The sequence below is a fragment of the Gopherus evgoodei genome, chromosome 20, assembly GCF_007399415.2.
Source record: "Gopherus evgoodei ecotype Sinaloan lineage chromosome 20, rGopEvg1_v1.p, whole genome shotgun sequence".
Classification (NCBI taxonomy): Eukaryota; Metazoa; Chordata; order Testudines; family Testudinidae; genus Gopherus; species Gopherus evgoodei.
Window position 1 is genome coordinate 9047157 of NC_044341.1, and position 24382 is coordinate 9071538.

The following is a 24382-nucleotide window of genomic DNA, read 5'->3' on the forward strand; positions in this document are numbered from 1 at the left end:
CACAGAACTACATTAAGTGATTCCTTCCAGCACGTACTGCATAGCAGAAGCCACTTAAGAAATGGCTCCTCTTTCTTTCAAGCCTCCCCTGCAGGTTCCCTGGGAAGGAGCTTGAGAAGTCTGCCTCAAACTGATGAACCATTTCTGTGGACCTGAGACAGTCAATACAAACTAGATGAACAGTACAAACTGGAGCCTAGCTGTAAGTGGAATGTAGCCCCTAGCTCTCTGGCTCTGCTTTCCATTCTCCTGTACTGGTGGGCCACATGTAGAACTTTTATTCCATAACTATTCATGACTCAAGTGATAATGCATGTGGATATACAAGCAGCCCTTCTCCCTTCAATATTTAAGGTTAGGACTATTGATGAGCAATGGGGAAAGACATCTGAAAATTTGGGTTAGTGTAAGATGTGAAGTAACATTTAAAAAAGTGTCACTTAAAAAAAAAAAATACTGACTGCACCAGGTTCAACCCACTGCTGGAAAACTGTGCTTAAAACTGGAATCTTGCAATGCTGTTATAGGAGGGGAAAATAAGTATAACTGCTAGGTAACACTGAGATAGGGCAACTATATTGGTTATATTCTATACCAAGCTTCATGGACGTAAGTAATTGCATAGATTCAGCTCCTATCTGTTTTGATGGGAATTCCATGAACATTGGATGGAATTAGAGCCCTGCAAATATCCACAGATATCTACATACAGAGATGCAGATATGGCTGTATTGTTTACCATCTTTGCAGATTGAGGCTCAGATGCAGAGCCAAATTTCTGTAGGTGCGTCGGGCTCTAGAAATAAGCAGGTCAGCGATCATCTCATGATTCAAATGTAGAACAATAACACTTCCTTTATCAGAAACTCTTGATACTGCCAATGGAGTAATAGAAGAGTTACCCACGAAGGAACACTTCATTTCCCTTTAGAGGTAATGGATCAAGGACAGTATAAGTTTCTTCTTGTATCAGAGAATGTTATGGCAGATTGCCAGTTTGCTTTATTTTCAAGCAAGTGTACTGATTAAAGACAACCAATACTTGCAATTTATTTATTAACATAGGCAACTGAAAAAGCTGTGATTGAGACAAACATTCTGAAATGGAGAAACTCTACCCAGATGCTCAAAAGATATTTAGTTGTCTAACTCATTGAAATCCAGGGTGGGCACATGCCCAAACACCTTTTGAGGATCTAGAGATCAGTGACTAAGGCCTCAGTCCTACAAGGAGCTCCATCTGGGTTCAGGAATCTGCTTGCACAAAGTCCATTACAGCATTAGGGCTAACTATATACTAAGACCCTGATCCTGAGTTCTATGCAGGCAGGCCCTTGTGGTGACCTATTGAAGTCGATGCAGAACTGGGGCTTTAAATGCCATCAGATGGCAGTACTGTTAAGCATTACTTTTAACTATTGTATATACACAACATTTTCAGACCAACTGATTTTTTCATATTGACTGTGGCCCTTTAAAATACAAAATAAAGTTTGTTCATTAATATTCACTCACACAGCACCAGGTTTTTTACATTGTTTCCTTAAACAAGTGTTTAAAGGTAAAACATTTAAACATGAAACCAGGATAAAGGCCTTTAGAAACTGGTTTATAATTAATTAAGCCTGTGACTAATACTGTCTGTGTTACACATTATGGGCACTATGCTTCAAGTCCCTTACTCACATAATTAGCCCCATTTAGGTAAATGGGATTATTTGTGTGAGGACTACTGATGTGAGCAAGAGGCACTAGTCACTTCAGTACAGTAAAGAGTGCTGCTCAAATATCCACTGTGCACCTGACCGTTTGAAGAGCTGAGTATTTACAGCTCCCAGGCACTCCCCACTTCTCAGGATTGAGTATTCTCAGTCAGCTGCTGCAACCCTTGCACAAGTAATGCTATTAACTTCAGGGGCACTGATCACATGAGTAAGGGTTGTAGGGTCAAGCCTTTTATTTTCAATTCCACTTCACACTTCAATTTCTTAACATATGAATTTTCAGAGCAGCTGGCCTAAACCAAAGCAGCTACAGATTTCCTTTAACTAATTTAGGCTTTGATCCTGCAAGGTGCTGAGCATACTGGCCCCAATCCAGCAAAGCACTCAAGCATTTCCTTAACATGAACCTCAGTAGGATTACTTCAGCAGGTGCATATTTTTAAGCACAAGTGTTTTGCTAGATCAGAACTAGCATGCTCAGCACCTGCAGAATCAAGCCCTTAATGTTCATGATTTTTTGACTTTCAAAATAGGAGTTACAAATATCTTCCTTCATTAAAATCTGGAAGCATCTTAAAAGGATAAGCTATCAAAGCTGGATGGATCCATTGTATATGACTTACAAAAGAAAATGTTGAAGGCAAGACTTTATCAAGGCAGAAAAGCTGAATGAACTATTTTACCTGTGACTTTACATACTGTATCATTGAAGAATTGAAAGTAGCCTAATGCAATAATGTTTCTTCATTTTGAAATTCAGGAGTGATATTTAACCTTTTCTTCCCTCCCATGCCAATTCATTTTCTAAAAGCAGAGAATAGGAAATGTTTTCCTCATCTTGGTCTAATCTTCTGTAATTTTGGTCCGGTCCCTCTGTTCAAAATCGATAAGCCAGATGGGGAAACTGTGAATGCAGAAATATTTCTGTAACAACATCTTACTCAAAAAAAAAATCCAAAAGCTATATAAAACAATGTGAAACCATATTCTAGCCGGTTCTCCTTTAGGACCCAGATTCAGGAAAGCACTTTTATTCCAGACTTCATTTAATCACATGCTTAAAGTTGGTCATGTGTTTAGGTGCTGTCCTGAATAGGGACTGATTTAAGCATATGCTTAAGAGCTTTTCTTATTTAATGCCAAACACATATAGGAGCTGACCCTGTTCTCCTTGAACTCTGTAGGAGTTCTGCACATAAGCAAAGGTTACGATTTTCAAAGCCATCCCCTAGTCTATTTGGACACCCAGTTTCCTTAGGAACTTCGAAATTCTGTCCAAAGTCAGTATATATTTATACTGTCTAGTCTCAAAATAGTTAATCTATTTAGACCAGGACATTCAAGAACTATCATGAAATATGGTGGTTCTTTGTATTGTTTTAGCACCTAGAAATCCATACCGAGATTGGAGCTTCATACACACACACACACCTTACCTCCCAATAAGCTTGGTCATCAAAGTATTTTGATGCAGGCAATGTCTTCCATAGTTTGAAAGTCAAAATGAAACCTGTGTTTAAAAATGATACATGTGGGTGGGAGGGGCTTTTGGTAAATATATTTATTAGCCACATATCACAATATAATGCAGAGCTAAATATGAACTCAGAATCACAACCATGCCCCCACAAATCTTTCCTGTGTGGAAATCTTTCTGTAGGGGTGAATGTCAGATTAAAAATAAGACAAGTGGTATTACTTTTAATGCTTTTGAACCCCTTTATGTTGCTAACGAATAGACTAAAATATATTGGCAAAATAGAATGATCTGGATTGTCCTCCAGCCTTGCTGCTGCCTCTAATATGTATAATGGGCCTAACCAAAACCTTGGGTTGGAAACCAGCCCACAAACTTTGGAGATACTCAGGTCTGGATTTGAATGTGGGGTTCACGTGCATCTCTATACAGGACATACCTGGTTCACAATAATTTGATACACAATTCCAACCAATCTAGAAAGATTTCCTAATCCTGTACAAATTATTGTAAAATGTTCCCCAGATTGACATAATTTGGGGAGAAAACCATGTTTCCAGAAAAGCCAGCTCTTATTTTCTCTCTGTAGGATTACCTGGACCCTTCCCCAGCCTTCAGTCATCTTCAAACAGTGAATGCATGAGATCCAAAGCAAAGCATGTAAAAAATGTCTTAGGTCCCAATCCTGCAAACTGATTAGTCTAGGCCAACCCTACAAACACAGAGCCCCTTTGAATTTCAGGTGGCCACCATGGGGGCAAGAGATTCTGCCTGCAGAAGTGAGGCCTTAATTATTAGAAATTAACACTTATTTATTAAAGCCAACTGAACAGCCTGCCAGATTTTCAGGATAAACTAAATGATCATTAACTTTGTATATGAAAAGCTACCCAGGCACATTAAGCAAACAAGCTTATGAGCACTGTTAACTTGAGATTTCAGATGTAAACACCCAGCTCATTAAATGATTGGATCAACACAGAATGTTTGTTTATTTTTGCTGTTTATTCTCCCCCCCCCATGCCTTTCAGTGAGATGAAGTAGATACTTAAAGTCTGTTTGATTAGCCCAACCTCTTAATTACATTTGAGCAAGCACAGGAGTTACATATTAATTATAGGCTGAAACACTCATTTTAGAGAATGGTACTGGAACAGAGGTTCCAGTATGCAGTTTCTTTCACTGAACTGAAGCAGGAGCAAATAGCTGTAGAAAATATTGCAACTGCCATAATCCCACCAGAGAGAGAGATTAACTAAAATCTAGAACCAGATGACTAGATCCTCAACTGATGTAAAATCTACTATTGCTTTCAGGGGAGCTATGCTGATTTACAGCAGCTGAGACAAACAGTCTCAATATATTTTTACTGTCACTAAGGCAATATTCCACATATAAAGATGTCCATCCTATCCTCTCACTCCTGTCTGAAACCTGGAGGCTGCTGGTGAAGCATTAATTAAAAATAACCTTGGCAAGCATAGGAATAATGCTATTGTTTTGGCCCTGCTCAACAGACCCCTTTCTGCTGCAAATGAAAGGATCCTCATCACTCAGTATTTCCTACAGCTTTTTCTACAGTAGCAAGTCATCTACCTACATGGATATTTTTAGTGCATCAATCAAAATATCTAGGTGCCAAGAGATGCAATAAGCCAGTGAACACTGATGTTAGAGCTGATGTAATATAATTGCATACCACCTACTCTTAAAAAGATCAGAACAAAGCTATTGCAAAGAGCTTTCCCATACTGACCTGTAATGAAGCCTGTTCCCAAACCAATAGCAGTGGTCAACATGAAAGAGCCAACTTCAATCAAGGCTAGATAACCCAGGCTGAAAATGAAAAACAAAAAAAACCTTTCACACAAAGCAAAGGACTGTAGTGAAAAATATTCCTAGAATTGTTGCCACTTATTGATTCTGAGTTACACATTAAGGTTATGCATGTGTCTGCTTGAATATATGCAATTTTTCGCTAACTGAAGAATCACGTAATTCAAATTTATTTTTAATCATTAAATTATTGTACCGTTTCATTTGAAAGGTTCAACACACTCTACCAGACCAAAGACAAATACAGAAGCCTAAGGCCAAATTTTGCCTGCTACATGCTTGCAAAGCCCAGCAGCTTGAATAGAAGTTGAGTGTGTACATTAGAGGGCAGAATTTGACCATGTACAGCCCCAATCCTGTAATCTGATCTACCCACATAGCGTCCTAATGAAGTCAGTGGACTCTGTAAAGGAATAAAGGTCTGTCTGACTGGATCAATTGTGGATCAGATCTAAAAGAGCAACTGGGACATTTAGTCCCCCTAATGGTGCACAGTGGTCCAGCAAGTACGTTCTCCAGGACTCTGTTGTGTCTAGTTTTACCCCTGAACTGGCACTCTTTCCTCTGATGTGGATCTACTACATTGCAGTCAGAGCCTGATCCTGAGAGGTGCTGAGCACCCACATATATGTATTACCTCTTCAAAAAAATATTTTGCCTTTTACTGCCAGTTTCAATATACAAGATTCCCTGACACATGCAGTGTCAATCAGAAGTCACCATTTGGACGGATCCACATCACCTGAACCCTCATACCTCTTCAATGGCTTCCTGTCTTTATCATCAATTCAAAACTGCTCATGGCTCACCTTCAGATCCCAGTTCAGTCTCACTTCCGCTTAATCTCTGCTCTCATTTCCGCTCCCCCAATGCAGTCAACATCACCCGCTTAACAATCCAGCACTAAAAATTAATTTTTGAGGGCCTGAGCCAAAGCCCACCGAAGTCAATGACAGCCTTTCCATTGACTTTAATGGGCTTTGGGATCTGGTCCTTGATTGTTATTAAAGCAGTTAATCTACAGTGGCCATGCAGAGCTATCTGCATACTGCATGTGTGTTCCAAAACGGAGTTCTAGCACAATACATTAACGATTAGCTGAACATGATACTTACTAACAAGGATCAACCTACCTTGATAAATTGGCCCGCTTGATTATTATGAAGAGAATGACATTGACTATCGCTCCAAGCAATCCAGGCAACCCAAACATGTAATGGACGCCACAGGTGTCATGAATCTTGAGCACCGAGTTCAAATATGTCTGGGGAGGAAAACGTTTAATAAATACAGAGAGGAACATATTTACTGAGCAGAAAAGTTCTTCAGCCACACATCCCAAAATAGAATGCAGGTCTCCTCACTCTCAGTCCCAGATATTAGGCAACAGAACCCAGGAGTCCTGGCTGTAATCTCTCTACACATGCCATTTCTTTGTGTGTAAAACCTCACACAAATGTGCGTGACAGGATCTGGGGTTTCGGACATTACCTGTAAACAGTGAGATCCCAGTACTGCGACCATGCTGGCAAGCAGACCCAATATCATGGCAATCCAAGGATGTGGAATAATAGGAGCTGAGAAACCAAGAGCAACCCCTCCTGCTAGTGCTGCATGGTGGATGTGGATCTGTGGATTATCATCACCAAAGTCAATTCACACTCACAATGATATGGCACCCATTGGATTAAATTCACCTTTCTGCAACACAACATCTATGCACTACTTAAGACCTATTTTGAGGGCTTAAGTGGGATCTAATTGGAGTATAACTGGCCCTGTGCATAGGGGGTGGAATTTCACCCTTGCAGCACTATAGCCAGTTAACATCTTCATTTCTATTTGCTTGGGGACAAGAGATCATCATCCTGTTGAGGCGCTAGTGTTGTTTTAGCTTATTAGCTGTTTTACTTTCAATGTATTGCTAAAGAGATTAACAAAAATCTAGGTCTCTCAGCAAAGCAACCTTTGCTCTCCTCTTACCATCCTGATTTTTCCATTCCTGCTGCTCAAGGATGACAGTGCAAAAGCAGCCACAGCACTCACAGCTATGGCATAGTAAGTGTTGCAGATTGCATTCCTCCTTTCCATCAGATCCACGATTAGCACAGAGTTGAAGCTTGGCCAGAACATCCACACAAAGAGAACGCCTTGCAGACAAAGAGAAGCAATCTTCATTAGAATGCTCACAAACCCAGTGGGTCCATACCATGCTGTTTCTGCTGGCAGGTTCTAAATCACACAGAGTGCATCCACTGCAATACTCACATTGTGAACCAGATCCATCATTCTGACCGCCCCCAACCATCACTACATTTGGAGCCTCCCCAGCAGTCCTGCATTGCACATCTCAACAGTAACCATGGAATACACATGCACCCAGAAGGGTGAACTGGCTGGGAAGGGCCTGATCCTTCAAAGAGCCAAGAGCCTACTGAGAAGAGCTGAGGGCCTTCAATGCAGGAGATGCTCATCATCTTTCATGGTCCCTAAGCATCAGCTTTGCAATACCTGTGCTCCCTGGAAACTCAGATTCAAATATCAATGGGAATGATTCTGCCTCTCATCCCTAAGAAGTATGTTTGTGCAGCACGCAATTTACTGTGCGTGGTCCTTTCAGATGAGACCTTTAAAACCAACACCCTGTCTGCTTTGCATGGGCATTAGGGGCCTGGTTTCTGAAGTACACAGTAACCACAACTACAGTGAAGTCAGGGGGAGCATTCAGCACCTCTGAACATGGAAGCCCGAAAGGGTCCAGGGCCTTTGCTGAAACAGCAGGGATTTGCACTGATGTCCTTGGCCAAAACCTCCTAAGTCCTCTTACTGTTGTACAGCATGCTGGTCACACAGTTGATGTGGTGCTGATCAAAATAAAGAATATGGCTATGCTCAGAATGCCTTTCATGTAGGAGTATCAGAACACCAGCACAAGTGATACTAGCTGGCTCCCTTTCTGACAGGTTCAGCAGAGATGCGGAGAACTACCTGAACCATGGAGCCTGAACTCCCCTCTCCCCCTAGTGGTGGTTCTTCTAGGCTAGCACAGGGAAACTTGCACTTCTGTTGTCTTGCTTTGTCCGCTTGGTGGAGAAATGGGGTTTCCGTCTTGTTTTATATAAAAGACTTGAGACTTATTTTTTTGAATATCCACCACTCTAGTAAGTACATCTAGTAGAGCAATTACCATTCCTGTTAAACAGTTGGGCCATGTAAACGGTGTGGGACTCACCCCTGCAGTACCTCCTGCTGGTCTCTTCTGGGAATTAGCTGAACTTCCAGCCCAGAGCGCCCTCTGCAGGCCAGTGTCCCACTGCCAGGACCCGGTGCCCCACAGTCTCAGGGTCTCCCCACCCTGGGGATGCCCACCCCCTATCCCTACCTCACCTCAGTGGTAGGCTACTGCAGTCACCAACTCACCCCCACACCCTGGGGCAGACTGCAGTGTCAGCCACTCATCAGAGGCAAGGTTGGGTCTGGACCTGCTGCCTTTGCCTACCCCTGGGCTGCCCTCTGCAACCCCCAGTACCCGTTGGCCTTCTGCTAGGCCACAGCCTCGGGCTCTCCAGGCTGGAGCCTGCCCTGCTCCACTCAAGTACTCTGCTCAGGTCCCTGCATCCAGGTCCATCTCTCTCTGAAGGCAAAGAGAAACTGCCTGTGCTTCTGGCCCACTGCCCCCTTATAAGGGCCACCTAGGCCCTGACTGCACTGGCTACAACTGTGGCTGCTTTCCCCGCCATCAGCCCAGCTTTTCTCTGCCTCAGCCCTCCCACGCTGCTTTAAGCCCTTCCAGGCAGGAGCAGGTGACCACCCAGCTACAGACCATATCCTGGAAAAATCCCACAGCCACATAGACTTTTCAGTAGAAAGTGAGGCTGGACATTGGGTCCTTCTGCTCCAATAAGCTACTCCTCCGGGAATTCTGTGCCGGTGCGCAATGCAGAATTTGGGCAGAATTCATGTTTCCCACAGAACTTTTTTTTCTTCCCTGTAGAATCTGTGATTTCCGCCAGTGCTCCCGCCCACACCTGGCACGGGCAGCTGGGGCTCCTGCTGTCAGCCCCGGGCAGCTGCACCTGTCAGCAGGAGCATGATTATATTGTGTTATTTAGACAAAATATGCTGAATTTTGCAGAACTTTAAAATATCGTGGGCAGAATATTTCAATTTTGGTGCAGAATTCCCCCAGGAGTAAATAACAGGCCCCAATCACCAGCAAATAGGGCTCTTACCCTCTGTGGGTCAGCCACCAGAGGACAACATAAACTCTCTCATACACAGGCAGATCCGAATCCATCCAGGAGAGGGCAGCAGGTGCACTCATACTAGTTTAAATATTGAACATGTCAGGGCACAGCTTTGCTCCCAGGAGTTCTGTATCTATGCTGGACTATTTAGGGATATAGGCTGTATTAAAGATAAGCTATGATTTATCTTCTCTTCCCCCACCTCTGCTGCAGAGAGGACTCTGAGGCAGACTCGATGATTAATGCTCTACTGTGTGCTTGAATTAGAGTTAATTCCACAGGCTATTCACCTCACAGCAACATTTCAAGTGCTCTCACTTAAAATCAATAACTAAAACATGCAGGTTTCCAGGGTGCGGTATGTCCCTATAAAAACACGCTGGTTAGTATCTGCTTCTAGCAACACCGACAGCCGTCACCTTTGCATGAGCTTGGATCTCCAAGGGTCTTTAAAGTCCCTAGGTGCTTTTCTTGCTCACTTTACGCCCTCCTGCCTGTTGAACAACTGAAAGGATGATCCCATGGCACGCACAGAGGATTTCAGGCACAGTGACCTTGATATGCTTTAAAAAACTAACGGGCTTCTCACAAAGTGATATTATCTGGGCAGATCATGTTCCAAGCTGCTTCCTTTCCATAAGCGCAGTATAATTTCCATTTGGCATATCCTTGGGAAACTGACATAAGCTGCACTTATCACTGAGTTCACCCCTACTGAAACCTCCTGGTCTATTCTAGTCTGTATAGTTAGGACATGTTTCTTTCATTTTCTTTAGCAGGGCTGTCAGTTGCAGGATGGCTTTTTGCCCTTAATCTTGAGCCCTGGAACCTTCCCCTTCTACAAGTGGCAAGGCAGATGATGGTTGCAGTTTGTTACAGTCTGTGCTTTGAGTATATCCCTAAAAACACATTTAGGATGCCGTCAATCACCCACTGGTAACTAACATTTGCAGTCAAGTGGAGGCGTTATTTTATCTCACATCCCAGTACTCTATTTCTCAGAGACAACAGGTGCTGGGGCACTTATAATCCGCTACAGCCTGCATGCAAAAGACTGGCAAGATTATCTCTGAAGTGAAGTCAGCAGAGACTAGGCAATAGTATCACCCTTATGCCCATGAAATAACTAGAGTCTCGCTCAAGGTTGCTGTTGGATATTCTGTGTCCAAAAGATCCCAAGTTCCTCCATCCCAATTATTTATCCCTTCTCCCATTTCCTCCCTCTCTCCTCCCATTTGTATCTTTCCCCCTTCGCATTTTTCTGTTCTCCAGGCAACAGAAAATAACGTAAATGTTTAGAGCAGTGGTTCCCAAATTTTAACAACCCGCGAACCCCTTTCACTAAACTGTCAGGTCTCATGAACCCCCTCATAAAAATGATATTTCCAGGGAGTTTCTCCGTTACCTGAAGTTAAAGTATAAAAGCAGTGATCTTGGAAGTATAACATTTGTTTCTATGACAAGCTTATTACACACCATTATTTATCATTACAGTGTTTTATTACATTATGAAAATGGCAACACGCGTCCAAGATCTCACTTTTGTCACTTGTATTACTTTGATTAAGCCTGTTATAAGACAAGGCTCCTAGGTTTCATCAAGGAGTATCAGATGTGAAACAGCATGAAGGGATTTAAGAAGCCAACTCAAAGAGTTCCTCCTACACAGCATTCAGGTCTTGAGCGCTCCAGGCAAACAACACACGTTACACAAAGCTTAAACTTGTTCTTTATAATAATTTAAAAAACAATACTAGCAGCCCATTTAATTTTAAAAACAGCAAAAAAAAAAAATCCACCTCCCTTTCCATTTCTTATAAGGCATCTTGAAGTTTAAATCTCCTCAGTGTGATAGATATGCTTTCTTTGATCTGCTTAGCTCTTGGAAGTCCCCGGGGCTCTGGGCTGCTGGCCCTGTGGTGCCTGGGGTCCCTGGGGACAGCTCTGTCTGCCATTAGAGAATTTTCCCCCCTGAGAATCCCCTGTAACATTTTGTGAACCCCCAGGGGTTCATGAACCCCCATTTGGGAACCACTGGTTTAGAGGGATCTTACGCCTTCAAGGCTGCCCCCTCCATTCTCCCCATGCCGCCCTAGGTGGCCATACTCATATCATTTACCTATGGAACTCACAACTGCAGGAGATTGTTTTCAAAGAATTGTAGAAATATTAACCAAAGTGCTGTATTATTACACAAGCAAATCACATGTGTGTGACATTCACCCTTGTGCAGCCCACAACCTACAACATTTATGTCCCACTTAAGTTCCACATAAGTTTTCAAAATAGAGCTTAAGTGGTGGACAGTTCTTATGGAGGGTTGAATTTCATTCATATACGAATAAGAATCATATCTGCAGATACACTGTCAAGGATAAAGATTATCAGTCTTCATGCTTCAGGGTATAAATTAACTACCAGCTGGGGCTCAGGAAGAAACAAACATCCTTTTCCAGCACAGCGCAATGTCGCACAATTGGAGGTTTTACATCTTCCTTAGACGGATCTAGCACAGATCACTGTCAGACAAGACACAGGATTAGAGGTCCCACTGGTATTTCCCACTATGCCAATTCATAGTCTATGGCAGGAGTGGGGCTGGAAAGAAGGATCCAGATTGTGAATCCCTTATTCCCACTGGCAACACAGTTACTTGCAAGAGTAATCCCAGGAACTGCAATGAGGCTCTTCTTATGAGTTGTAAGTGTTCATAATCCGGCCCTGAATTTCTAGGGGGACCCAGGCACTGGGTAGCCTTGGACACATTATGAAATCGCTTGTTTGGTCGTTCATTTATGAGCATCTGCAATACCTCGGAGTTGCTTTCAGGAATTATTCATGAAGACATAATTACCTTAGATAGCGAGCACTTGGGGGTAGCAATCTGGCACTAAAATTATAATGAAGATTTAACAGTGTCTTGATGAGTTAGATTAAAATACCAATTGCTTTGAATTATACAGCGGAGCAAGAGCTCTGGGGACTCAGCAAGAGGAGCATTTAATTTTTCCTTTTTTACACTGGGTGAAGGCTGCCAGGTTTCATTAGACATGTGCCAATGAGCTCTGGTCAGGTTCCAGCAAATATCCAGAATCAGCCCCTCCCACTGACAGCAGATCTTGGGATGTACAGCCAAAAGTAGCGAGCACAATAACCAATGCCATCTAATGGGATCAGAGGAGACATCCGGCATAGCTCATTCACTCCATTCGGGCAGAACATAAAGGCCTCGGGCGCTCACATGTCACAGTGATAGGTTAGATAAGTATTCACTTGATTTTAGCCACAGAAATCAATGCCTCTATTTCAATGTCGTTTCTTTTAAATGTTAATTTAAATTTAGTGCTGGCACAAGGTGCCAAATTGACAGATCTGGGAACTTACATTCTCCGTGGAGACAAGGGCACAGCACAGATCATGGCAGGACCAGCTTTGTAACACAAATCAAAATAATATAGAAACAAAATCATTTCTTTAAAAAAAAGACAAAAAAAAAAAAGACACCTATCCTTACCCTGAGCATTTTGCGTGTGTGATGTATCTTTCCCCCCACCCTTTATCTGCTTCTTCTCTTTTGATTCTTGTCTTTGTAAGTGTTTATACAGTACCTAGGACAATGCGGCCTTGATCCTGCTTGGGGCCTCTGGGCCCTGTGGCAATATAAATATTAATAATGACACTGCCCCAGCCAATACGATTAAATCAGTGCAAAACAGCCACCTGTAGTGGTGAGAGAACAGTTTACCCGCCTTGGCTTTTCTGCTGCATCTGCCAAGAAGGCACCTGCTCGGTGCCACTGCAGTGGTGGTTTATGTGATGGGGCCCATCAGCCTAAGAACAGAGCTGAGACTCACCAACTCATTACCATCCAATGGTAACAACTTTTGGTCACTGGGCCGTATTTGAACCTTCAACTTTGCAGTAAAAGGTTCTATTCCCCATTCCCAATCCCCAAAGTCATTCATCCCCCTGGCCACCACAGACTGAGACATTCAGGTAAATGTCTTACCCAGCATTGAAAACAAATCAGATATCGGATTAGACTTTTCCTTTTCAACCTTTTCACTCAGCGAAGAATGGTACAGCCACCAGGAGACTGCCAAGCCAAAGTAGGTCCCAAATATGGGAACATGCATCAAGCTTGTGTGTTCCTCAACCTGCAGGCAACAAAGATATTCCATTCCTGGGTATCAAGATATCACTGGGTCCCCTTGATGTGTACAGAGACTTGTAGCTCAGTTACTTATATAGTGTCCTTCATAGGAACCCTCTCATCTTCAGTGTTCATGAGCACTCAGCTCAGAAAAAGACATGGTCCCTGCTCCAAGGAACCTGCAGTCTAATTCAGACAAATGAAATACACTGGTATCAGTTCTAGTGCAAGGAGATGTGTAGATACCCTCAGGCTGGAAAAATGCTTCCCAGAAGACAGTTAGAAGGAAGAAGGGCTTGGTGGATTGGGTGTGGAAGGCTGCTCCAAGCATGGCAGACATCATGAATGAGGGAGCAAAGGGGACAATTAATTATTATGATTACTATTATTTATTTGATGGGCGAAGGGAACAAAGGCTTCCTCCCGGCCTTCATGAAAAGATATGGAACCAAAGGGAGGGCTAGGCAGGAACCTGCGGCGGGAGTAAGAAGCGCCACGTGGAACTTGGGGCAGAGCTTTGAAGGTGAGGACAAGGAGCATTAACTTAATGCAAAAGGAAAGAAGCCACTGAAGAGACTGGAAGAAGCTGTGATCAGAGCAGCAGGAAAGAAAGCAGGAGCGTGTTGGCTGGAACAGAGAGGAGAAGAAGTGAGGCGCAGAAGGCCAGAGAGAAGGTGCTGTAAACAGAGTGAGACACAAGTAGAATCCCCAGCCACGTAGCCCTTCCACATGCAAAACTCTCTTTCATTTCAGTGGCAGCTACATGCATGCAATAAACTGCAGGATCAGACCCAGAGCGAACCAGCTTAGATCTGACTATCAGACCAGCAAAGGGGAATGTTTCCAAAGGAAAACAAAGATTTGTTTAAACCCTCCAAAGCCTTTTCCCGCGCATATGATAACGTGGTTACCTACCTTCAGGAATTTTACATTGATCCATCTGCTCGTAACAAAAGCTGCCACCTCCACCATCGCCATCCAAATCAACTGAATAGGGTTAGCCTTGCCCAGAAGAGCTCCAGCTGAGATTAAAACAGCAGTTACACTTATACTGGCCTTTAATATGCTTTAAAAAAAGGAGAAAGTTAATTGTGAAACGAACTGAAACAAAAACAAAAAAAAGAAAGAGTGATTAGTAGTCAGCACTGTTCCAGACATTCATTATGGAATTTTCATGCTTGTGAGGTAGATCCCCATTTTACAGCGGGGTAAACCAAGACACAGAGATTTAAGGGCAGCATTTTCAAAAGTGGCCTCTCATTTGGGGTGCCAACATGAGATACTTTGGGCCCAGTTTTCAAAAGTATTAAGCACACACAACTCTGACTGAAGTCAACAGAAGTCGCAGGTGTTCAGCACTACTGACCACCAACCCCAAGGTGCTTCAAGCTGAACTGAGACACCTTAAATCAGAAGTCACTTTTGGAAAATGTGGCCTTAATGGCTCGTTGAAAGCCACAGAGAGAGCGAATGTCAGAGCTAGGATTGTAGCTCTGGAATTTCTGGCTCCCCATCCTGTGCCCCAACCACTAGATCACACCGGTCTCTCTGCACAAGGCATTCTGAAGTTCCTACAGTCCTCACACAGAATGATTTCTTTCCCTTTCCCCACTTCTCAAAAGGCTGTCCACCATTTTGTCCTCCTTGAAGTTTCTATCAAGGAAACAAGGGATGTTAATGACTCAGACACATTGTAATTTATAGATGTGTTCTGGGCTGTTCTTGACCTTTACAATATTCCGGAATTTCAATTAGCTGCTTCTCCTGCCTCTTGCCATGAGAAAGAACATGCTGAAAATCCTAAAAATTGTCCCTGCAAAGGTAGAGATTGTGTCTTACTTCTGATAGGAAAATCATCTACAAGCATATTGCTCTATAGTTGCAGACAATTTTCTTGTGTGTGTAGCATGCACAGCTGGGGCAGGAGATGATTTTTATTTAAGGAAACTGAGTGCTTCTGAAAGGTACTGGCCTGAGAGCTGCGCAGACCAGACTGTATCAATCCAGTTGCTTTCACATCACCCTGCCAATGCGTCTTAACCCTGACCAGAAGAGGTCACCTATAGGGGTTAAGAGGCGTTCAGTCTCTGTTGCCTTGGTCTCTCTGCTGGGTCTGCCATTAAAGTTGTCATTTGCGAGGATGATTTTTGTGAATGTGGACTCCTCTCAAACTACCAGTCTCATTTCACATGGGGGACCCCAAAATGACCGTCACATGATGATAACGTCAGTCACTACAGACCTAGGCCAGAGCTGCACCAGCAGTAGAGCTGGGTGGGAAACGGTTTTCTCATCCTGCGAATATCTTCAAGAGTTCAAAACAATGTCCTGTCTCAAACTGGGGCAAGGTCAAAATCTCAAGATATTCATGAACTGAAACCCCCCTTTTCTCTCCCCCGCCCCATTTCAGGCCAAGCAAAACATTTTGTTGTGATCACTTTGAAACATTTTGTTTCCATTTGAACCTTTTCTTCTTTTTTTCAGTCGAATTAACTTGAATTTCTAAATGAAAAAAGTCATTTAAGTCCCAAAAAATGGGAATTTTTAAATTTTGATGATTTAGGAAAAATATTCCAACATTTTTTAAGTCAGAAAATCCATCCAATTTAGCCCTGTTTTGCAAACAGCTTTGTTTTTGACAAATCTGCATTTTTCACCGAAAAAAACTTCCAAAAAATTGTTGAAAAATTCCCCACCAGCCAAGCACTTCAGGATTCCTTATCTTGTGAACCAATCCCCTGAGCAATGAGCATGAGTCTTGTGATGATACCTTTTAGCCAACTTTTTGCCAGATCTTCCAGCAGGTCATAGCCCGCAAAATCCCACTTTAGTTAGCTCCTGTCAGAAACTCTTGCTGTACTGCCACACAGTAGTTATTTCTACATATCTAATGACGGGGCAGTAATTAATTAAGCAAAGCCAAAAATCAAGACGAAGGCACTGAGTAAATGAGAACAGTTAGGAAAGGTCTCAGCAGTTTGTTGTGCTTCACATTTTTAGATACACATAACAAAATCATTAGGGCCGTGAAGAATATAACAAGAAATGAATATATAACAAGAACACTTAAAGGCATTTAAAAAGCAGAATGGAGGTGGTGATTTACCTCTGATGTCCTAACAACACGCAATGAATTTGGCTGCAGCAGCAGAAGGAAAATATTTATGCCTGCCTCTTCTGCAGCACTTTCCATCCTAAGACCTCTAAGCATTTTACAAACATTCATGAATTAAGCCTCCCAACTGAGTTGGCTATAGATGGGGAAACTGAGGCACAGAGGGGGGTTAAATTATTTGCTCGGGATCACACAGAATGGTTGGGGCAGAAATGGGGATGAACCACAAATCTCCTGACTCCCAATTGGGTGACTCAGGCACAAAACCATTCTTTTCCTGTCTAGGAAAGAGGGAAGGAGGAAGAGAGGGAGATCCCTGTAGTTCCATAGTTATACTACCCAATTAGTACCAGTTAGTATCTGACATTTTGCTTGTATCCTGGCCATGTTGTGATTGCCTGTGGAGTCTTCTTATACTTAACAGTAGATGAGATGTTGGGACTGTAAATGCCTTTGCCATATACCAGGGGTGGCCAGTCTGAGAAGGAGCCAGAATTTTCCAATTTACATTGCCAAAGAGCCACAGTAATACGTCAGCTGCCCCCCATCAGCCCCCACCCCCGCTCCCAGCACCTCCCACCCACCAGCAGTCCTGCTGATCAGCCCCTCCCCGCACCTCCTGATCTGCTGTTTCGTGGCACGCAGGAGGGCGGGAGAAGCGAGGGAACTGCAGGCTCAGGGGATGGCGTGGGAAGGGGTGGAGTGGGGGCAGGCCTGTGGCAGAGCCAAGGATTGAGCAGCGAGCACCCCTCTGCCCATTGGAAAGTTGGCCGGAGCACAGGTTGGCCATCCCTGCCATATACTATATGTGTAAACAGCAGTAGCATTCCATAATTCAATCAGTGCTCAATAACTAGCTAATGGATGCAGGATTTTGTTTTGTTTTGTTTGGGGGAGGGGGAGGAAAAAGGAGAGGATATCCATTAAGAAAAAGAGCAGAGGTCATGAATTCTATGACCGTTAACAACATATGCAGCTACAAGTTAAAACCATGATACACAGTTAGCAAATGCCACATCTCATGATATAAACTGAGCTCCTCAAGGAACTGAGAGGAATATTTCCCTTGAATGTACAGTGTGCAGTATGATGGTATTGGCCACTGCTAGAGGTAAGACAATGGCATATATGGACAAGCTGTGTGATTACCTATGGGTAGGACAGGAAGTAGGATAGCAGGCCGGCTGGACCAGTGGATTTGATGCAATCACTCTATGCCTCAGTTCCCCATCCATAAAATGGGGATAAGGCCACACCTCTCTACCTCACAGGGGTGTTGTGAGGGTAAAGACTCTGAGGCACTCAGATACTATGGTAATGGGGCCATAGAAGGAAGGTAACTAGATCAACAGATGGCAAAATGCAGTTAAAATTACAAAGCCAACCATGAAATAACAAAAAGCCCTGCCAGTGTGACGGTGCTGCTGGGTAAATATACCAAAAAAACAGGAAAAATTACCGTAGCCACAGCACTCAGATGCTACATTAAGAGTAAATGATCCATTCTACGATGTATGAATTACCTGTGCAGGCTGATTTTCATTTTTCCTGCTGAGGAACTAAACAAAAATCCTTCCACGAGCACAGCCCACTGAACTCCAAGTGCAGCAATTAGCAGGTTGAATCCAGTGCTGCTAAATCCATATCTTTTCAAGAAGGCCAGGAGGAAGCCAAATCCCAAAATCATTAGGACGTTGACATCTTGAAATGCTGCATGGCAGAGGAACCGAGAAATCTGTCAAGTTTTCAATGCAGACCAGACTCCATGTTAACACCACAGCAGTGATCAATAAATCTGCTGACAATTAATAACTGTCTCAGAGTTTTCCTCATACATTCTGGTGGAAAAGGAGAGTGGTGCAAGACCATGCATTTCAAGAGCACTATTTATCAGGAGGCAAAACCTTTTAAATTAATCCATACTGCCCCCAACCCTCTGCGAGGGAGGTCTTATTATCCTAATTTTCCAGATGAGGAGGTGAGACGCAAGAATATCAGAAGAGCTGAGAACGGAGGATGAGCGGTAGTACACTCTAAATCAGAGGCAGGCAACCTGTGGCACGCAAGCTGGTTTTCAGTTGCACTCACTCACATGCCTGGCTCCTGCCCGCCAATCTGGGGTCTCTGCATTTTAATTTAATTTTAAATGAAGCTTCTTAAGCATTTAAAAACCTTATTTACTTTACATACAACAATCGTTTAGTTATATTTTATAGACATAGAAAGAGACCTTCTAAAAATGTTAAAACGAATTACTGACATGCAAAACCTTAAATTAGAGTGAATAAATGAAGACTCGGCACACCAACCCCTGGACTCAACAATGAGGCAATGGACTGGGACTCGGGAGTTCTGGGTTTTACTGACTGTCTTTGACCTGCTGTGTGACGTTAGGCTTCCACTTCCCCACTCTGTGCCTCTGTTTGCCCTCCCATCTTCTCTCTGTCTTGTTGATTTAGATTGCAAACTAAGTGTTACAAAAATGTGAAGATGTTTATAAGTACAATGAAAGACAGAGGCAGTACTATGTTGATGAGAGCACTGGTAACTGCTTTCAAATTATCCCTTGCAGTCAGTCAGTAAAAACAAAGGACCACATCCTGTTCTCCGTTACACAAAACCAAATCAGCAGGATTGGCACAGAAGTAACTGAGAACCAATTTGGAACGAGATCTGTAGAGAGTCTTGTCTTGCTTCATTTTGAAAACACTGACACCCTCCTTTTCAAAGTGGGCCACGAGCCCTATTTTCACCATTCCAGGAGGAGCGCTGTATTTGAGATAATATTCAGCTAAGCAGTACTTCTCTCTACTGCAACTCTGTCTGCTAAGAAATGTTTCTTTGGAACAGAGTCCCCTTATCAAGGCACAGGCAGTGTGTCTGCTCCTTGTTGATTTTAAACCCCACCTTACACATACACACCCCAACTACATACACCCAGCCCACTTCATCTTCCCTGAAACATCTCAAGCCTGTTTTTTGATGTACAAATTCAGAGTGCCTACTAAAAGGGGCCATACATGTTATGCCATAGAGTTTGTAATATTACGGTGAAAGGTCCTCACAAAAAGATTCGTTAGCCTCTAAGGTGCCCCAAGGACTCCTCGTTGTTTTTGCTGATACAGACTAACACGGCTACCACTCTGAAACAAAAAGATTTGAATCCCTTGATTCTGCAGACACTTACACAAATGAGTAGTTTCATCAAAGCCAGGGGGGACTGCTCCGAATGCATCAAATTACTCAGACACATCAATGTTTGCTGCATCAGGCCTTAGATTGCTCTTTCTGTGCCATAATTTTACAGCATCCAAAAACATTCTTGGCACTTCACCAGAAAGACATGGTGCCTACTCTGAAGAACTTACAATGTTGTTTTAGATGGGACACAGTGAATGAGAAAAGCAAACATGGAGGGGAAAAAGGACTAGGGTTACAAGAGTGTTGTGACTGTGTTGGCCTCAGGATATTAGGGAGACAAGGTGGGTGAGGTAATATCTTATTGGACCAACTTCTGTTGAGGAATGGGACAAGCTTTTGAATGACAGAGAGGTTGTCTTCAGGCCTGGGAAAGGTACTCAGAGCGTCACAGCTAGCAGCTGTAAGATCACATGACATGTGCATCTTCTGGGCAGTGAATTGAAAGTGTTTGGTTTTTTAACGAATAATTATTATTGACTCGCTTATTGTGAACACCAGGGAAGAATTGAGTCATAAGGACTGTGAATGAGCAGAAGGTGGTAGTTTGGTGAAGTGCGTGGGCCATGTGTAGGATGGCTAGAGAAGAAAATGAACACTCAGGCTGGAACCACTGGAGAAGTGGAAGGAGATCTACTGTGTATAAATCTCTGTATCCCTAGGCCTGGTAGCCCCAGCATATGTGCTAATAGGTATATTCTTATGTCGATGTGCAGGTTTCTACACTTCATAAAAAGGACTAAAGCAAATGTATGCGGGGGGGGAATGCAAGTTTCTGGCTTTTGAGTAACTCACATACAAAATATTAAATGAACCCAACTCCGGGCATCACCATAGGCAAGTCACATTCCCTTTCTGCATTTCAGTTTTCCCTATCTACCTTACAAGGAAGTCATGAGGATTAATGGGTTAATATTTGTACAGCACTTTAGACAGGTTACATGCTATATATATCTTCAGTACATGTAGAAAAAACACATTTCTCAGATGCAGGATTGTATACAAAAGATTCAATGCTTACAAAACAGAAGCAAAGTTGAGTACCATAAGACAATCCCCAGCGTATTATTAAATAAGAAAAAGGGCTACTTTTGCCTGCCAGAACACATGTGATAACAAATATAAGGCCTAATACAGAGACCATTATTTAATAGTTTCACCCAGTAAGGGGCAGAAACCAAGACCCAGCTCAGAACAGCCCAAGATCCTTGGGGAAGGTTGGATCCAGGTTCTGAACTTCACTGCTCAGACTCACCACTAATTTTAATCCATTCCTACTAGCTGTCACACCAAGTCAGTCATAGAATATCAGGGTTAGAAAGGATCTCAGCAGGTCATCTAGTCCAACCCCCTACTCAAAGCAGGACCAATCCCCAACTAAATCATCCCAGCCAGAGCTTTGCCAAGCCTGACCTTAAAAACCTCTTAGGAAGGAGATTCCACCACCTCCTTAGGTAACCCTTAAGTCTGTCCTTATGCCTGATTTTTGTTGCTCTGCACATTGCGCATTCATTTGTCCCAGGCTTTCATCCATCTAGATTTTTTATTATTACTTTGTATGATCCTAGTTCCAAGATCCCCAGTCTTGGACCTGAACCCATTGTGCTAGGTATTGTACTAACACAGAACAGGATGGTCTTTTCCCCACAAAGAGCTTACAATGTACATATAAGATGAGAGACAGCAGGTGGATACAGACCAGCAAGGGAGCACAAAGACACAATTTAGTAGTATTTGACACCCACTCTTGCCTGGTGTAAATGACTGCAGAAGGTGCAAGCCACCAGAATATTTAAAGGGAAGTAGCCATACTGTATTTGTCAGATGTACAGCACTGTTCAAAACAAGCTCAAACGCACCCAGATAAAAGCACATTCTGAACCCTACCTTTAACAACAGGCTTGCAAACTTACCAGGATAGATGTCAAGGTCTTTCGGTGTACTTCCACTTTCATTTGAAAAGCAAAACCAAAATATGAGGATAAAGGCAGTTTCCAAAGAGAGTATGAGCCCCGGCAGACCACATCGGAGACTGGGAGGGTAGTCAGAACCCATTGTACGTTAACTCGAGTGTTAAAAACACACACAGGAATATTTTTCTTCTATAAGAACGTTCCACCAACCTCAAACCAAAAGAAGGTGGGGGGTGAGGAGGGAATAAAAACTTCAATTCGATAAGAAAGCCCAAGAGGCGTTAGCAAGGAATAGCTCCTTATCTAAGGCACGTCAGGAGTGTAAGCCCGCAGCGACGAACAGCAGTTGAGTCAAGTAGATCTGTGACGTGCAAGAGAATGTATATTTAAATGGTAAAATTCTAGCGTGGCAGAGCCCTCTTCACCAGCTACAGGTGGGCCTTATCGGTTAGCTGGGCTATAATTAAAGACAAGCATGAACTGGAATGTGGGAGTTTTGCAATTGATTTCAATGGAGCCAGGATGTCACCTTGAATCTGAACCCCTCCCCATATTGAGGAAGGATATATTCTGAGCCAGGGGCCTAATTTGTGAGCCAGTCAGGGTTGCTTTGTGCCAATATTCCAGCAACCAGCCTCCTTAAAAACTGGTGGATTTAACCAGCATACGGGAATCTCTGGTGGTGTAGAGCTACCATAGTGCCTTTTATGCCATCCCCCTCTCCTGGCCTGTACAGAGTGTGGCTGTCAAAATGGGGATATGGCTGGAGCATCTCTAAAGCCTGGTGATCCCCAGCTGCTGGGAGCCTTTGGCAGAGCTAGCATCATTTAGAGCAGTCATGTGCCTATGTAATCTATGCCAGGAGCTGGGCCAGCCCCAAACTACCACTGACACCCTCCCACAGCTGTGGCCTAGGGCTCCTTGGGTGCAGCTGAGAATCTGATTTCAGATCTAGATCAAAACCGCAGATCCAAACATTACAGTCTTTTGAAATTCAGATTCAGTCTGGATCCTGCTCTAGATGCGAATTGGCTTAAATGTGACTGAAGGCAGGAGGGCTTAATGCCTTGGACGATTGGGCCTGTTGTAGTCATAGAAAAGAGGTCTTGGATTCCCAGCTCCCTTTCTGTCCCTAGAGGAAGGGAGTGGTCTTTAAAGGCATATTGGCAGGGCCATGTGGGGGCAGCTTCCCTGATGTTTTTTATGAAGTACTCTCTCTGGGGACAGATACAAGAAGGACTTCAGGGCTCGACTGCTAAATTCCCACATACAAAGCTTTAAATGAAACCTTACAAAAATTAGGCCATTAAAAAAAACAGTGAGGAAAGAGATGAAATGCACCCTCCATTCACAGGAGATATAAAATCCTATCCTGGGGAAAAGACGGTCTAATACAGTGGTTCTCAGCCTTTTGTCATGATTATTATTTTATTACCATTGTGCCTAGGAGCCCATCATGGACCAGGATCTCACTGGGCGAGGCACAGAACAAAAAGAGGGTTGCTGCTCCCAAATGCTTACAACTCAAGTAATATTTTTCATATTGCAACTGCTTTTCCACAGTGGGACCACCTCAAAGCCCCTGCATTCCCATCTAGCTGGGACCCCCTTCGCTTTTAGCAATATATCAAGGAAAAGGGGCCCCCCGGTGGAGAACACCAGGGTTAGCAGACAGCATTTTATGCAATCTGGGGCATTCCAAAAGCAACATACTGTTGCTGCTCTACCTCTGCCCGCTGCAGTTTGGCTCAGATAAGCAGAATGATGAAGATTGCCAGACTCCAGATGTCGAGATCTGTTCAGCCTCTGCTCCCAAAACACCACTCCTGATTGATGTGTTTACCAGCTGGCTGAAAGGCAGGACATTTCACTACCAGCTGGCTAACTGTAAAATAAATGCTTATGCTTTGTGATCTGATTCCGTCCAGGGACTTGCTTACTGCCTTCCCTAGACCAACAAGCCACTGTTAGTATTGGCAAGAGGAATACTTTAGAAATGAGGGTCATTATTGCCTATTTTAGAAATAAAATTTCTAAAGCTCTCGACGGACTTTAATATATTCCTTTTCACAAAGAAGCACTGTACCTTGCTTGATTGAAGACTGTTTGGGTATGATGGATGGACAAATCGACTAGTCTGGAATCAGAACATGCTTTTCACATCTTTCAGTAACCTGCACCTTATTATGCACAACTAGTCCAAGAGCAAATCGTAATAATGCACCGTGAAATAATGACTTCCAAAGGTGTGAGTCCACTGACTGTCATTCATCCTAAATGATCCCACCATTGGTTTACACAGTTTAAGAATCTAGTGGCACACAGACGCAAATCAGTTCTCCCACCTCTAAAAGGCAGCCACCTCTAGGAAGAAACGCGGCAACTGTTGAACAGAGCACAGCAATGTTTCACAAGAGCTTAGGGTGGGAAGCGAAGAACAATACTAGTAGTCAATGGTGTTACAGGGGAATGTAAGGAGACTTAACATGATAATTATCCAAGTTGAAGTTTGGCTGAGCTAACACCCCTAATGCTGGGGGTTGGATGAAACCATGTTGAAGCTGGTGGACAGCAACAATTAATTAAGCTCCCATATGGAATAGTTGAAACAATAGGAGCCACTACCCAAAACACAGATGACCTGCAAAACCAGTGAGGAATGTGAATTATCTGAGTGGAAGTTTTTCACTGGTGACTAGATATTGTTTGCTGGAGAGGT

At 43.2% G+C, this 24382-nt stretch overlaps 1 protein-coding gene across 4 annotated transcripts; it reads right to left on the reverse strand.

The window, feature by feature from the left end:
- Positions 1-1025: 1025 nt before the first annotated feature.
- Positions 1026-22002, reverse strand: RHCE (Rh blood group CcEe antigens). 4 transcript variants are annotated; one of them, XM_030539121.1, is made up of 10 exons: positions 21664-22001; positions 18076-18262; positions 14353-14503; positions 13294-13441; positions 7021-7187; positions 6529-6666; positions 6171-6301; positions 4958-5037; positions 3161-3234; positions 1026-2628 (listed from the first exon to the last, which is right to left on the reverse strand). In XM_030539121.1, the coding sequence occupies exons 1-10, from the start codon at positions 21803-21805 to the stop codon at positions 2602-2604; spliced, it is 1245 nt and encodes a 414-aa protein (XP_030394981.1). In that variant the 5' UTR covers positions 21806-22001; the 3' UTR covers positions 1026-2601. The 4 variants fall into 4 exon arrangements, with proteins under 4 accessions (XP_030394981.1, XP_030394982.1, XP_030394983.1 ...); XM_030539122.1 differs by having other exon boundaries at positions 18076-18287; positions 21664-21791; XM_030539123.1 differs by lacking the exon at positions 6529-6666 and having other exon boundaries at positions 21664-22002.
- Positions 22003-24382: the final 2380 nt, after the last annotated feature.